This window comes from Pristis pectinata, chromosome 28 (assembly GCF_009764475.1).
Source record: "Pristis pectinata isolate sPriPec2 chromosome 28, sPriPec2.1.pri, whole genome shotgun sequence".
Lineage (NCBI taxonomy): Eukaryota > Metazoa > Chordata > Chondrichthyes > Rhinopristiformes > Pristidae > Pristis > Pristis pectinata.
Window position 1 is genome coordinate 15,099,938 of NC_067432.1, and position 17,659 is coordinate 15,117,596.

A 17,659-nucleotide genomic window follows, 5' to 3' on the forward strand; every position below is an offset into this window, starting at 1 on the left:
GCAGATGCTTGAGGCATAAACACCAACAGCAGACTTTGGGCTGAATAGCTGTTTCTGTGCTGTAAGTGCAACACATGCTGCAGTATTTATAGGATAACATGCCCATTCCTGGGCAATGTTGTGGAGCATTTGCAAAGCAAGGTGTTAATTTTAAGACTTGTAGGGTTGTACATGAGAGGTTTAAATCTACATGTAGACTGAGCTAACCAAATTAGTATCAATACTGTGGAGGAGGAATTCCTGAAGTGCATATGGAATAGCTTTCTGGACCAAAGCATCAGGGAACCAACAAGAGAGAAGGCCATCCTAGATTGGGTTTTTAGTCATGAGAGTGGACTAATTAGCTATCTCGTTGTGAGAGGTGTGACCATAATATCATCAATTTGTAGAGTGATGTAGATGATTCCGAGATTTGGGTCCTGAATCTAAATAGAGGAAACTATGACAGCATGAGGTGCAAGTTGGCCAAGATGGATTGGGGGACATTACTTATGGGGTTGATGGCAAACATTTAAGGAGCACGTGGATGACCCACAACAATTGTTCATTCCTGTCTGGCACCAAGATAAAACAGCAAGGGTGACTCAACCAAAGCACTCAAGGGAAATCAAGCACAGCATTAGATCCAAAAGAGGAGACATACAAATTGGCCTGAAAAAGCAGAAAACCCAAGGAACGGGAACAGTTTAGAACTCAAAAAAAACGAGGATCAATAGATTAATTAAGAGGTAGAAAAGAGAGTACAAAATTAAGCTTGCAGGGAACATAAAAACTGAATGTATTATCTTCTATAGATATGTGAAGCAAAAAGTATTGGTGAAGACAAATGCAAGTTCATTACAGTCAGAAGCAGGGGACTTATAATGAGGATCACAGAAACAACACACCAACTGAATAATGTGTTCTCCTTTGTGAGGACAGAACCAAAATAACTTCCCAGAAATGGTAGGGGGCCTAGGCTCAAGTGAGAGGAAGGAACTGGAGGAAATCAGTGAGAGTCGGGAAGTGACGTTATGGGAATTGACAGAATTGAAGGCTGATAAGTCCCCAGGACCTGATGGCCTGCATCCTAGAATGATTAACAACATGGCCTTGGGCGTCCTTGTACACCAGTCGATGAAAGTGAGCACGCAGGTCCAGCAAGTGGTAAAGATGGCAAGTAGCATGTTGACCTTGATGGAGAGCGCATTTGTGGAATTCATTGCCACAGAGGGCCGTGGAAGCCAAGTCATTAGGTGTACTTAAGGCAGAGATTGATAGGTTATTGATTGGTAAAGGGGTCAAGGGTTACGGGAGAAGGCAGGACAATGGGGGTGAAAAAAAAAAATCAGCCACGATTGAATGGCAGAGCAGACAATGGACCAAATGGCCTGATTCTGCTCCTATATCTTATGGTCTTATTTGACTGCAGAAGTGGAGATCTCTTACTGAAATTGTACAGGGCCTTGGTGAGATAAGAAGCTTCTTCATCCAAAGATTGGTATTGGTTTATTATTGTCACTTGAACCGAGGTACAGTGAAAAACTTGTCTTGCATACCGTTCGTACAGATCAATTCATTACACGGTGCATTGAGGTAGTACAGGTAAAAACAATAACAGAGTACAGAATAAAGTGTCACAGCTACAGGGAAGTGCAGTGCAGGTAAACAATAAGGTGCAAGGTCATAGCAAGGTAGATTGTGGGGTCAAGAGTCCATCTCATTGTATAAGGGAACTGTTCAATTGTCTTATCACAGTGGGATAAAAGCTGTCCTTGAGCCTGGTGGTACGTGCCCTCAGGCTCCTGTATCTTCTACCTGATGGGAGAGGAGAAAAGAGAGAATGACCCAGGTGGGTGGGGTCTTTGATTATGCTGGCTACTTCACCAAGGCAGCGAGAGGTATAGACAAGAGTCCATGGAGGGGAGGCTGGTTTCTGTGATGTGCTGGGCTATGTTTACAACTCTCTGCAGTTTCTTGCAGTCCTGAAGTCAATGAGCAGCTCTTTTGTTTGCTGACATTGAGGGAAAGGTTGTTGTCATGCCACAATGTCACTAGGCTCTCTATCTCCTTCCTTTACTCTGACTCATCGTTATTTGAGATATGGCATACTATGGTGGTATCATCTGCAAACTTGTATACGGAGTTAGAGCAGAATCTGGCCACGCAGTCATGATTATATAAGAAGTAGAGCAGAGGGCTGAGGACGCAGCCTTGTGGGGCAGCAGTGTTGAGAATAATTGTGCCGGAGGTATTGCTGCCGATCCTCACCGATTGCGGTCTGTTGGTCAGAAAGTCAAAGATCCAGTTACAGAGGGAGGTTGTGAGTCCCAGGTCTGAGTTTGGTGATGAGTTTGCCTGCAGTGGTGAATCTGGAATTCTCTACCAGAGCTTTAATGCTGGAGAGAGGATGCTGTTGTTGATGTGCTTATCAATACAACCAATGTACAGGCCACACCAATATACAAGTCATTCCCTTAATATGGGGGTTTCAATTTTAGGAAAATGTCTTCCTTGGATTTAAAGCACACTTAGTTATTCCCCTACAAGGAAAGCATTTTAAAATTTTCTCACCTTGTTTATTCCACTACTATGTACTACACTAAGTTTTATAATTTAATTGCTTCAAGCAATGTTTAGTGAAAATGAACAAACATCAAAATACAGAATTTAATAAACACTGGTTGCAGAAATAAAATTCAAATTCTATCAGTACTAATGTTACTGTACAAACACAGCTTGTACAAGTTATAAGCATTCTTGTCCCACCTTAGCCCCTTCTGAAAATACCTCAAAAGTTGACAGCACACAAGGGGACAAGACCCACAGAGAGCTCCTATAATCTCCGACTGTAGCATCTTCCCTTCTGGGATATATTCAGCTCCCATTGAAAAACTTTATATTTGACAAGTGACTGCAAGCAGTTAAGGTGTACATGGAATACAAAACCTTACCATCAGAAGTCTGAATTAGGAAGAAAAACCTGGACAAAACTAATGTCTTCTGTTTTATGTGGAGATACCCAAGTAATCTTTTAATCTATATATGTGGGGAAAATGCCTGTTACTATCAAGGCCATCTTTTAACATCGAGCACTACGGCCCTCAAAAGGTTGTGAAGAGCTGCCATCTTGACCCACTGCAGTCCTTGTTGTAAAAGGTAATTGCACACAATATTGGTGGGGAATTCCAGGACGTGAAGACAACACAGTCCTACAGAGGCATACAAGGTGGTTAGTGATGAAGTATAATCTGAAAATTAAGAGTATGGAAAAGGTGATTCAAACCATCATGTTCTCAAGGCCAACTGGGCATGGGCAATATTCAAATATGGCTTACAACTCCTCCTGGAGAAAACAACGTCCTCAACCAAGACCATCAAACCATGGATTATCCACAATGGAATTTTATTTTCTGTTTTTTTGGGATCTTGCTATGCATCATCTGACTGTCATGTTTGGCTGCACAACAAAACTATTCTTCAGAATAAATAAACTGGATAAATGAATCAGTTTGAAATGTCACAAGAATCTGACACAGCATTACATAACTATTCTGCCTACTTATTTCTCCCTTATCCTCTCCATTTTACTGTTGTTTCACTCTCCATTTTTTCCCTCCTTTTCCTGCTCTCCGCCTTCTGTTTTTGCATTGCAACATTCTCTTCCTGAAGGACCAGTGGCTTTCTATTCCAACAGATGTAATATTCCAAGGACATGGCATATCAGAGGATCTCGTCAATCCCTTGGGATGGTGGCACTGGGAAAACTAAACGTTTACATTAGTAGTAACCAGAAAAAAGAAAGGCTCCACTAGCATCTCTCTGTGAGGGTAGGCAGCTCACCGAGGATCAGTAACAGGCACACACATATACAAGTAAGGATGGCTAAAGTGAGCAAGAGGGAAAGCCCTGAAGTGATGGTGCTGGTAGGGGACAGTTTCAGCCAGAAGAATTTCCAAGCCATATTTGAACAATAACGTGGGACTCTCGACACCCCCAGATGGGTCAGATGCAGAACAGGAAAGGAAGGTAAATGGCACTTGCTTATCCAGGAATGACAGCATCATGCAGAACTAATTACGAAATGGTTGAGAGCTTCAAGTTCCGAGGTGCAAACATCACCAATAGCTTGTCCTCATCCAACCACGTAGACGCCACGGCAAAGAAAGCAACCACAGCACCTCTACTTCCTCAGAAGGCTAAAGAAATTCAGCATGTCCCCATTGACCCGCACCAATTTTTATAGATGCACCATAGAAAGCAACCTATCTGGATGCAATAAAACTTGGTACCGCAACTGCTCTGCCCAAGACCACTAGAAACTGCAGAGAGTTGTGGACACAGCTCAGTACATCAGGAAAACCAGCCTCCCCTCCATGAACTCTGTTTACACTTCTTGCTGCCTCAGAAAAGTAGCCAACAAAATCAAACACCCCTCCCACCCCAGACAATCTCTCTCCACCCCCTTCCATCAGGCAAAAGATAGAAAAGCTTGAAAACACGCACCACCAGGTTCAAGGACAGCTTCTATCCCGCTGTTATAAGACTATTGAATGGACCTCTTGTACGTTAGAGATGAACTCTTGACCTCACGATCTACCTCGTCATGGCCCTTGCACCTTATTGTCTGCCTACACTACACTTCCTCTGTAACTGTAACACTATATTCTGCATTCTGTTATTGCTTTTCCCTTTTACTACCTTGAGGTACTTATGTTTTAAAATTATCTGTGTGGACTAAGTTTTTCCACTGTATCACAGTGCACATGACAGTAATAAACCAATTCCAAATCCCAGAGGCAGAATTCCCCAGCATGCTTACTGGAAGTGAACTCTACACTTAGACCTTTCCCATCCTGTTTCTCACTCTATTTCGCTCCTTCCTTTTGTTTTCCCCATCTGTGTCTGACCCCTTCTTCGGATGCAGGTAAGAATCCCCGACGCACTCTCTCTGTACAACAGCACTTGGCAACACCTGCACCAGAAGGATCATACCAGTTCAAGGCTCTGCCTCACCACTACGTTCTCAAGGGGAATTAAGGACAGGCAATAAATGCTGATCTTACCAGTGACGTGAAGGTCCCCAAAAAATGAACAAATAACAAAACAAAATGCTGCAACATTCTGCTGTTTGATAATCACTGCTCAACACGTGAAAGAAAATGTTGGAAGTAGTCAACTGGTTGGAGAGCGAAATAAGTTACTGACGGACCTGCTGAACATTTCCAGCATTTTCTGTTTTTATTTCAGGTACCAGCATCTGCAGTGATATGATTCTTTGATTCCAACAGATGATTAGCACAGAGCTCAACTGTTGTCCAGTGATCAAAATATTGCAGTAGAGAGCGAGGGCACCTCACTGGCAAAACAGTTAAATAGCTTCTTGTGACGAGGGGAACTCTGCTGAAACGTTCAGCTGGAACATCAGCAGTGTCATCAGAGAGGTTGCAATGCCTTCCAGCTACAGAGGAAACCATCTGGCACCAACACTGGAGCAATTAAACAAGGAAGTAATGCAGTTAGCACAAAACTTAGAGTAGCAGGATTTTTGTTTGGCTTCACTGCAGTCACATCCAAACAAAGGCTTTTAGAAACCAACAGCAGAGAGAAGCATCTTGAATCCCCACAGTTTAGAAGGCTATGGACCAAATTTGGGGAAATGGAATGTATGGATAGATACAATGGTCAGCATGGAAATGGTGGGCCGAATGGCCTGTTTCTATGCAATTCCATGACTCTACGTCAAAATCCCCGAGATGAATGATTACCCACCCTCCTCCTCCAAGAACGATAGCAAGTTTTAAGTAAATCTTCAGTATTGGGGTTTTACTGCAGTGTCCGTCCATTTGCTCAACACTCAGTGAAATCAGTGGGTCAGTTTACACCCCATCACCAAGTGAAGCACCAGCCCAGAGTGGCAAATGTCAGTGTGATCACTATTTTCCACATCACCTGACAGACAGACAAAACCATCCACCTGAAGCACTTAACTGTCCCTTTACTCTCTTCTGCCCTGGCTAATAAAATGGCGGCAAAGGCAAGCCTCGTGCATAGTTCACTGCTTCACAAAAGCACACGAATAAATTCAGACCCAATTCTCATCTCTTGGTCTGAAGCCTTGTACACACATGTCTGAGCATTACATTTTTTTTTAAGAAAAGCATACTACTGGTTTCTGCCTCCTTTACCCTTGCAATAAGTTCCAAACAGTTTCCAACTTCATCCCATCATTCTCCTTTTCCTCATTCTTTGAGTGCTGGAATTAATGGTTTTTTTTGGGAACAGAGCGACATTCAAGAAGTGCCACATGCAGAAAAAAAGTCTCAAAACTCCCTCTACAATATGTAACAGGGGTCACATTGTTAGGACACTCTCCAATCAGGATAGGTGCAATTCTCTTTCAAAAACAAATCAAGCAAAAATATCATCAATAGGTCAACATGCTTGCAAGTTTTTTTTTAAAATCACTGAATCACTTGCTAAGCACACAAATGATATCAAAGTTCAAAAGCACTTGAAGCTGAATGAATCAAGGCACCAACCTGGCCATCTGCTTGTACGCCTCCTCAGCCACAGCAAAGATATGAGGGTCCATGTCTCCCATGTTCTGCCCACTGTAGGCATTGATGATATCTTCCCCATAGATAGGCAGCTGCTCATATGGATTGATGGCCACCAAAACAATACCTAGAAAGTAGGAAATATTCCATGCATAAGCATAATACAAGGGATCAAATCCTGATGTTATTTTTAATTAGTATCTCATCAATGGATGTATAGAACAACCATAAAAAATCCAATCTCCACAATCTGCATAAATTATTCATGGTCCTTATTTCCAGAAGCATGAAGAAAATTAGATAGTCACATCAAAACTTTTATTGCAGGAAAGCAGAGCTGAGGTCAAAGATTAAATGGTAGAACAGGCACAAGGGACTAAATGGTCTTCACCTGCTTCTATTTCTTACTAACTTTTTCAGGTAAAAGCTTATTAGAATGCATCAACGATTAAAGTGTTTTAAAGGCTAACCTAGAGTTTAGAAAAATGAGGAATGATCTCATTCGAAACGTACAAGATCATAAGGGGGCATGACAGGATAGATATCAAAATGTTTCCACTTGGTAAGAGAAGCTCAAATCTCGTGTCACAAGATCAAGGGCGGGTCATTTCAAACAGATGTGCAAGAACAACTTCTTGCAGAGGTGGCGAATCTCTGGAACACCCTATCCCAGAGCGTTGTGGAAGACCATTTAAAGAAGAGGTTGATACATTTTTGAAAGCTTAGGCAATTGAGGGCATTGGGGAACTACCACAGAAAAGGAGAGGAAGGCTGGGGCAGATCAGCCACGATCTTGCTGAATGGGGGGCAGGCACGAGGGGGTGAGTAGCCTATTCCTGCTCCTATTTTATGTTCTTCCTGAAACAGACTCAGAGTCAAATCAATATTGCCATGGCTACAGGGTACAAAGTTGGGGAATGGGATTGAAGACTGTTTTAATTTCAAGCCAATTTGAGTGCAAGCATGGAAACACAAGGAAGACTGCAAATACTGTAATCTGGAGCAAAAAACAGAACAACCAGAGGAACTCAGTAAATCAAGCAGCATCTGTGGCGGCAAAGGGACAGTCGACATTTCGGGTCAAGATCCTGCATCAGGTACAATGGGAATTTTGGGCAGGTTTTGCTCTTTAACAGAGATAAGTGCCCTGCCTCTGTCTGTTATCCACAAAACATCCCAGATTATAATGCATTTGGATATTTCCAGAATTGACAATACCAGGCTTAAAACAAAGGAGGAATTTAATCTCTGTTTGGGAAATTAATAACTCATTTTCTAAACGAGTCCTAACAGCCAAGGAGTGGAATACAAGGAAATAGAAGAGGTTAAGAGTTCTCTCTCAACTCTGCTCTGCTATTCGTTAAGGCCACTTCCAATCCTCCACCTCATAGATATCTTCATGTCCATTCATCGTCCCTTCAATTTCCTCAATGTTAAAATACATATTGATTTCAGCCTTGGATAATATCAATGGCAGTGTTCTGTATCTCTCTGCGATGTGACTTCATTATGACTCAAGTAAACCACATTAGTCATGAACCACTTATCATCAAATACCACACAGGGAAAATGTGACATTTTAGTATCAGAGCAGTTGGCAAACATCCCTGCTTAAACCCCACCTAGATTTGCTGAAATCAGGGACACAAATCACTCTCTTCCAACCATGCAAGAGATTGTGAATATTCCAGAATGCGAACCGTTCCCAAAAATGCTAAGATGTCTCACTGGGGGTACTGATAGCTCACCTCTCCCGACCAATAATCTCACCCGGTCTGGTAGTGGAACAAAAGCTTTCTTTAAACAAAGATCTCTACAGTTTATGGGTGCGGCAATTCATTTCTAATTATCTTCAGGCAACTGTGCCGAGTGTTAGTGGGATCCGATATAGACATTGGCTTTCACAGGTTCGTTTGCAACACTGACCTTGCAATAAGGCTAACTAAAATTCAAGACATCTATATCATCAAATTACAAGGGACTTGTAATCCACAATCAACACCTCCTTTAAATAAATCACACTTCCTTAACAATGAGGTGAGAAATCACAGGGTGCTGCAAAAGAGATCAGAGCATCTCAATGTCAGCTGTGGTTGAGACACAAGAGATCATTGTTTTACTATTTCCCTTGGGTGCTTGGGGTGGGATGAACAGCAGGGGTTCCCTGAGAGGGAGTTTGACACTGTGATTCAATGGAAATGGATTCCAACCACTCACAGGTGAAAGTTAGCTGATGGAGCATACTGGAAAGAAAATGGCTAACACAATCAATACAAACAAGATAAATCAGCAATGTTAGCTATACAAGAAATTTAAAGTTGTTTTACCCCAGGAGATGCTGGGTTGGAATTGATCAAATAGTGGAATCGGAAGTGGATTAGATCCACTGGAGTTCTACGGGTGGAAAACAGATCAAGTCTGCTGGTAATCTATACTGTACAGTGGAATTCAGGAATGGGGAAACAGAGACCACAACAGATAATCCCCCTATGACATTTGTTTTAACCCAGAGTGTTAGGGAAACCAATTCAAAGCAACATGTATTCACCAGACTACAAGGAAGGAATCTTTGGAGAACTTGTCTTCAGGCCCAATCTATTCCATAGTGCCTTAGCACCACAGACGTAACCGTGGCAAATCAGAAGAGTGGTAGCAATGTGAGAAATCACCTGTTTGTAAGAGGACCCAGTACAATTAATCATATCACATTTCTGCTGCCTTCCCACAACAGTCACCATTTGATCTATAATAGTTTCAACACATTCAATACTTTTGCAGAAGAAGATGACAGTTTTTCTTTAACTAAGACAGAATGAAGTGATGACACCTGTCAAGTGAACAGTTCAATTCCCTAAAATAGAATCCGGCATAGTACAAAGTTCTGGTTAAAGCTTTCTTGTGGTGACCTTCAAATACTAGAATCTGTCACTGCTAGCAACAATAATTCAGTTCTTGCTTTATGTATAGCTGCATTAAAATATCCACACAAATGTGATGACCTATTCCACTGGAAAGCACAAAACCCAATAGCATGTCAGTGACATGACATTAATGCTGTAAACAACCCAATGCAAACTAGTTAAAATCATGCAACGATTCCTGATCCACCCAATTTGAGCTCAATTCATTCTTGGTCTCTAGAAGTCACCACCAGTGTGAGAGCAGAATAGCACCTAACTTACCACAATATGTGTAGATGAGTTTGGAATCCATGAAGCGCACTTTGAGGTTGTGCAGAACTGCAGGCTCGTGGAGATAACTGAGTGCTGTGAGGTCATTTTCACCCACGAGTATATCAGGGTTCCGTAGAGGTGGAAGCTCCTGAGTTTTTGGATCAATTCTATATTGAGTTTCCTGTAGTGAGGGAAAATACAAGTAACTGCGTAGTTCCAAAGATCTCAGAGTTGGTGAACTTTGGTTTCCCATGATAGTCTTACAGACCTTGTCCGGATTCAGCTAACATTTCATCAGAAACTTGAAAAACTTTCTTAAAAGCAATGGCTTATTTTATGAACAATCGACATATTGTGTACACCAGTGGAGTTGGAAGGCTGGTTATCCATTTCTGTGCAATTACATTATTTGTTCATAAACTGTACACATTGGGTAGGAATCTCAACTTTATGAGTGGAAAATAAGTGGAAATAGATAGGCTCCCATTTGTTTCCATGAAATTGTGGGGGGAATAGCTTGGGGCAAGTGTGGTATGACATCTCCACTGGAATCAAGCTAACTGAGCTGAAAGTGTGATCATTTTAACTGCAAGTAATTTAACCAGCAAAAGTTGCTGTAATATCAAGCCATCAGCTTGGGCCCAAGTAGCACCAATATTAACAATGTGGGTGGCCAAACAGATGTAGGAGCTCACGTGTGATATCACAATAACACCACCAACTCTGTTAACTCACAGCTCCTCAGGGTTTGATCTTTGTCCAAGAAAGTTGAATAACCAGGAAGAGAGAACTTCAGCAACAAGAGGTTATGTAATTAAGTAAATAAGGTTAAGAAACAGGGAAACAACTTTGTATTAGAAGTTTAGGATATTCCCTCCATAGTGCCTACTGGCTGGATTAAACCTACATTAAGCAGGAAGAGTGGAGGTTAAATGGCACCTTGTACAACCACAGGTCCTCCCAAGTGCTTAAGAGCCAATGAAGTTAATTTTGAAGTGAGCTATTTATTGTAATACAGGAAAGCTCCGTCACACACAGTAAACTTCCACCAATAATAATGCTATCAGGTAATCTGGTTTCTGTAATGTTGACTAAGGAACAAATATTGGCCAGGACTCCAGTGATAACGCCCACATTCACCTTTGAAATAATACCCTGGGATCATTCACACAAACATACTTACCATGACACAGCAAAAGGCCATTTCGCCCATTGAGTCCATGCAAGCTGCCAGCAGAGCAATCCCATCAGTCCAAATGCCCTAGTTTTATTCCCCTGTAGCCTTGAAACCAATTCCCGCTCACATACCCATCAGCTTCCCCTTTTGATTCTTTTGCCACTTACCTATGCTATTTACAGCAGTCAGATAGCCTACCAGCTTGTCTTTGGAGAGGACGTCCAAATTCCTAACGCCCAAGGTCAGGATCGAACCCGGGTTCTTGGAGCCATGAGGCAGCAGCACCAAATGCTACACCACCACGTTGCTCAGATTTGTTGCAGCAAATGGAGCTTAAATTTAATGCCTCACCTGAAATACAGTGCAACCCTCTCTCAGAGACGCACCAGATCTGTGCGCTCAGGTCTCCACAGTGGCTTGAACCCATGCCCTTCAGGCTGGAATGCTTCCACGTGAACTACAGTCACATCTCTGGGCTCAGTGTCAGCTCCAATATTTACACAAAGCACAGAGCAAACAACAGTGCCATTTGTTACAGACATAAACAGATTACCACACCACAATTGAATTAAAGGGATCAGAAACATTAACCAGAATAGACAAACTATGGCAATGGGAAGCAAGAGGAACACTGAAGCATTGGGCGTTCTGATGTATCTACGGGATTTGTGCATAGAACCAGGCTGGATGGAAAATCTTGGTTGGTTTTAAGTGAAATGGGTGCAATTGCTAGTTTAAATTCTAACTAGCACTGCACCACTGTAGATGGGCAGGCACGGTAGTGTAGCAGTTAGCGTAACGCTATTACAGCGCCAGAGACCCAGGTTCAATTCCGGCCACTGCCTGTAAGGAGTTTGTATGCTCTCCCAGTGTCTGCGTGGGTTTCCTCCGGGTGCTCCGGTTTCCTCCAACATTCCACAGACATACGGGTTAGGAAGTTGCGGGCGTGCTATGTTGGCGCCCGAAGTGTGGCGACACTTGCGGCTGCCCCCAGAACGCACTATGCAAGTGATGTACTTCATTGTGTGTTTCAATGTACATGTGACTAATAAAGATATCTTTTTTTTAAATCTTACTTACAGAGTGGTAACGGGCCCTTCTGGCCCAACGAGTCCATGCCCCCCATTTTAAACCCATATTAACCTACCCATACGTCTTTAGAATGTGGGAGGAAACTGGAGTACCTGGAGGAAACCCACGCAGACAGGGGAGAACGTACAAACTCCTTACAGACAGTGACGGGAATCGAACCCCAATTGCTGGCGCTGTAATAGCGTTGTGCTAACCGCTACGCTACCAAACTGGCCATAATTTTGCTGTAACTGGCAGTAACATTCAGCAATGCTACAAGTGAAAAATTATTCTAGGGCAAGAGGAAACAGAGTTCCGTGATATCTCTGAACTGCAAGAACCTGAAATACAGAAACCTGCTATTCACCAGCAAAGAGGAATGAAATAAAATTCACCCCCAACAAATGGACGGAAAGTCACTTTCCAAATTATGAAGGTGACAAGATTGGATCATAGCTTTGAAATAATTATGTGAAAACATTTTTCACACAAAACTTAAATTTTTTTTGAGGAGTCTTCATTTTATAAAATTTGCTACTTAGTTATCAGGGATCCTTCTTTTGAGAACTGCCAGAGGATTTGAAGGAGGCCATCTGCCATTCTCTTCCAGGTTCCCCTTACTTTGGCTGATAAGGGTCACAGCATGACATTAAAGGGTTAATTTCTCCTAACATTTGGCAAACCTTTTGCTTAGGGAAGGAGCAGAGCTCCATTCTGAGAGGTTGGATGAAGCGGTCCAACAGCATTTGAGTTTATAAATAACCATAAGCAGCTTTGCTAAAACCTTTTCTGATCAGTTTTGACAAGACCGAGTATAAATGCTGCAAATTTATAGAAAAATAATCTGCAGCCAGTTACAGGAATTGAAAATACTTTATGTTCATTGAACTGGCATCACTTTGGATTAACTCTTTGGGAAGTTTCTAATTCCACCTCTGGACTGGCTGGGCATGTTTCTCTGTTTACAATCAAAATTAAAACTCAAGCTTTGAGGCAGGATAACACCTGCGCTTGTTGGATTCCTTCTCAAGTATACAGATGCATGTCCCTGAGCGGTGGTTTTTTAGACTCCTGGGTTGTAAATTAGTCGAACAGCCAAGGCCAGAACATTCTAAAGTGGGGAAAATGTGGTACACCTTGTACTTTGGGACCAATCACAAATCCCAGCACAAATTGTGCTCATTTCCCTGGAGTGATGGTTCAAGTTTACATTTAAACTCAATTGCACAACAACAAGCAAATCTCCCCCACAAAACAGCACATCTGGGTAGACTCAAGGAATATAATTATTCCCCCCTTGTGTTAACAAAATCCTCACTGTACTAAGTATAGCAACTTGGTGTGTTTTATACATACATGGACTTTTAATCGGTTTCTAATCCAGATTAATCTACTTTACACACCTGATGTAAAAAAATTGACACACTCAGCACTATTCAGCATTTGAAGAGACACAATTACCAGTATTGTTATTAATCCAAAAGTGGCTAATTTTGCAAAGCTTTCATTGTTTGTTTAAAAATAGGTGTATAAGATTCCAAAAATGCAATGTATTTTATTCTTAAATGCAAAAAAGTACTTTTTATCAGAAGAAAAAGGTTATGAGGTCATGGCGTAGAGCGGGGTGGTTGTTTTTGGGGGGTGGTGGTAGTAGGGGGGAGCGTCAGGCAGCAAATCTGAAGGGAACCTCTAACATCATTCTTTTATTATATAAAGTGCATCACTGCATGTTTGCAAATGCTGATGTCCGGCTGAGGCAACATGATGCAGGAAGGATAAACAAATTGCTCTGCCACCATTAACAACCCAGACAAAAAGCAGTGTGCTGTAATACCTGCCCTCTCACACTCCCCCACCAATTTACCTGATCATCCTCAGATTTCAGATGAAGCACTGTGTCTCCTGGTTTGTAGTCTTTGAGCAGCTCTGCAGATTTCCAGACATCCACTGAATCAGGGATCCACACCCTGGCGAACTGCAAAACACAAGAGAGCAGGGGCAGAATGAGAATAAATTAAAGTGAAGGGAGTCTGTAGAACTCTTAAGTAGAATATTAAGTGGTCTCGATTTTCCCATGACCCAGCTTCATGTGGGCTGGGACACCAATGGCCACACAATCATCTAAAACACTAACTTACTCAGCTGCCTTGATGACACCACCTTACAAGTTGCTCACTTCTCACAGTTCATAAACTATTTAGTTTTACCCAAAGAGATAGATGCCCTTGGCATTATTAATGATAAGCTTCCTGGAACAATTTGCTTATACTGGTCACTGAAATGTAACATAAATAGAGGTGCTTCACATCGCACCTGTAAGTAATGGATAGGTAGCTGAATGCTCCCTTAATTGAAAAAAAATTACTGTTAAGCTTCCCAATACACTTAACAGCTTTGACTACATAAAATGCTGTGTGGACTGCACACAGTTCAGACCGATACAAAGGAATCTTTTTTTTGAAGATCTCCTTCCTCTTCCTTTAGTATTAGAAACAGAGCAAGAAACAGAAAATACTTCCGAACGCATTACAGTCTTCTGTTAAAGCCCGATTACAATTCAGATTCAATATTTTAAGCCTTAAAACTATGGAACATCGAGGTTTGTAAAAATGATCCACACATGAAAATGATCTTGAATTAAACACCAGGCAACTCTGATCTTTACAAATGGGACAATGAAAAAAATCACTTTGCGCTATCCCACTGCGATAAGACTATTGAACGGTTCCCTTATACGATGAGACGGACTCTCGACCTCACAATCTACCTTGTTATGACCTGGCACCTTATTGTCTACCTGCAATGCACTTCCCTGTAGCTGTGACACTTTACTCTGTATTCTGTTATTGCTTTTACCATGTACTACCTCAATGCACTGTGTAATGAATTGATCTGTACAAACGGTATGCAAGACAAGTTTTTCACTGTAGCTCGGTACAAGTGGCAATAATAAACCAATACATGTTGGACAAGTAGCAGTAAAAGTGGAACCTAGCTCCCCTCACATTTACTCTTGGCACCACAAGTACAAGAATTTGGGTTCAGCCTTACAACTGTGGGCAATGAGTACACCGAAACTGTGAATTTCTATCATTAAAAAGACTATATTATAAAAATGCCAACTGCAAAACTCTGCCACATACATGATCCAGTGAGGCTTAATGTTTGAGAATGCATCAGCTGGTCACATGGTGATTGGGAAATGGGACATGGGGGTGGGAAGTGAGAGAAAACAAGAGGGAAAAAAAAATCTTAGAAGGCTCATCTGACTGAAGGTCAACTGGTGAAACCACAGTCAATCTGCTGTCCTTTAACTAACACATCCCACTGTCTTGTTGTGACCAATTTCCAGACATAGCCTGCAGCATTCTCAAACCACCCATGCGCTAATGATCTTTGCTTAACCAACTTGAAAACATGTACTGCACATTGCTTGACTAACATGTCTGGCCACTTCTGTGCAACATGAATAGCCTTCTACATCAATGGCCTTTGAATGCATATCATTATTAATGCACAAATCGGTGTTGGTACAAATTAGGGCATGAGAATCATTTCTTGTCAGTTTGCTTCATTAACCCCATAAAAGTCATCTCACATTTAACGATTATTTTTATGATGGTGCATTTGCACATGAGCTCCCAGTGAACCTTGCCCTAGAAAATGCTGTCTAATATTTATCTGTCCAAGAAGTGACAAGTGGTAATGACTGTTCAGTAAACCTCTCTGGTCCAGAAAGGAGAATAATCCATCATCAACAGCAACCTCTTCTACTGATAAGCCCCCTTTAATGCAGCAAAACTTCCCAGGACCAACACCAAACAGAACTTGACACTGAAGTACGAGCAGATATTGGGCCAGATGACCAAAACACTTAATTTTTTTTTAAAAGGAGTGCTTTAGGAGGAGAGAAGGGGAGGCAGGGAGATTTAGAATGGAAATTCCAGAGTTTAGCTGAAGGCACAGCCACCAATCATGGAGTGCTTGAATTTGGGGAACAATCAAGAAGCCAGAAATGAAGGCGCTTGGAGATAGTACAGGGCAAGGTCATGCAAGGACCTGCAAACAGGGTAGGAATTTTAAAATCAAGGAAAGGCTTAACTGAGAGCCAGCAGAAGTCAGTGAATGCAAGGGGGCTGGGCAGAGGATGAAGGAGAGAGCGTGTTGGGTGGAACGAAAGGGATTTGGTACAAATTAGGGCATGAACGACGAAGCTTTGGATGACCTCAAGTTACAGAGCACAGAATAAGGGAAACCAGCAGATGCGCTGCAATACGTCAGGATCAGTATTCCACCAGCAAGCGAATTGAAGCAACAATTTTTATTTTCCAAATATCTCAGACTTATCCATTCCTCACTGGCCCAGTTAGATTAGAACCCTCGCCCGCTTAAATATCCGGCGCCACTGGTGACAGAACCTTTAACCAGCCTTGCCCCATTCGAATGTTCCAGAAACCCTTTGCATCTCAATCCCTTTCTTTAAAATCCTGACCAAGACCAATCACTTCAGGTAAACTCTGGCCACTCCTCCCAATCTCTCCCTTCCTCATCCCATCCCCTTTTCTTCACGTCCTTTCATCAAGCTTTTTGGAACATTTCTTTGCATTAAAGATGCAAACGGCACATTATTATTGCATTCTACCAGGAGAAGTCACAAGCTTTCCAGCAGACACTATCATTTCTACCAAAGAAAGGCTACTCAAAGCTAAATGACATTCAAGTCTGATCTGGACACTTAATAACTTGCCCGGATGGAAGAACCAGTTGTTCATTTAATGAGGGCAGAGTCACTAATACATCCAAAGAACTTTTCTTGTCAGTCTCATAAATAAGGAGATTTCATTCTGTGCTTCATTACTACAGAGGGACACAATTTGACCGTTATCTCTAATGTCTTCATGGATAATGTCCGATGAATGCATCACCACAGCCAAACTGTATAGTTCATCAGAGAAATGTATAAAGTAGCACCAGCTTTAAGAGCATCTACAGGGAAGCCACCTCGGTCTACATTAACTGGAGAAAGTAACTTCACAATGTTGTACAAGGGTATTGCCAGACATTTATCAGCTGCATCATCCTAGCCTGGATACCTTCAAACTCAATACCCTCTGCAAACCAAATACAAACCAACAGATCAATGACAACAGGCAATGATATGATCAAACAACTATACTACTCGTTAAGCCACATTTTTAAACTCATGAGTGATGAATTCAAGTTTTCAAAAGATTTGTGTACTGCATAAAGCATTATGAAAATATCTGAAGCTTAAAAATAAAAGAGTTTCTACAATCTGGTAATTGATTTATTATTGTCACATATACTGAGATACAGTGAAAAGCTTTTGTTTGCATGCCATCCAGACAGATCATTCCATACCTAAGTACATTGAGGTAGTACAAAAGGACAAAAAACAATGCAGAATACAGTGTTACAGTTATGGAGAAAGTGCAGTGCAGGTAGACAAATAACGTGCAAACAACTGGATAAAGCATCATTTCCATACATCGCTCCATAGATCAGAGGTGCACAGTCATGACACACAAATAACCAGTCGTTGTCTGGAAGGAAATAATTTCTTACTCCCCATCTCAGAGCAGTGGTTATCCATACAGTCATCGGTTTGCTTTGTGCCATTTAAAACTTTAGAGAGTTTCCAAATACAATTTACATCAACACCTCTGGGAAAACTTAGC

At 41.7% G+C, this 17,659-nt stretch overlaps 1 protein-coding gene across 5 annotated transcripts in view; it reads right to left on the reverse strand.

Moving 5' to 3' along the window:
- Window positions 1-17,659, reverse strand: part of myo5aa (myosin VAa) — a 182,811-nt gene that overhangs the window by 115,898 nt on the left and 49,254 nt on the right. For all 5 annotated transcript variants that reach the window (XM_052040306.1, XM_052040302.1, XM_052040305.1 and 2 more), the window contains exons 2-4: window positions 13,825-13,935; window positions 9,722-9,893; window positions 6,522-6,666 (exon numbers count right to left, since the gene is read on the reverse strand). In XM_052040306.1, coding sequence (XP_051896266.1) covers window positions 6,522-6,666; window positions 9,722-9,893; window positions 13,825-13,935 — 428 coding nt within the window. The remainder of the gene's footprint in view (window positions 1-6,521; window positions 6,667-9,721; window positions 9,894-13,824; window positions 13,936-17,659) is intronic.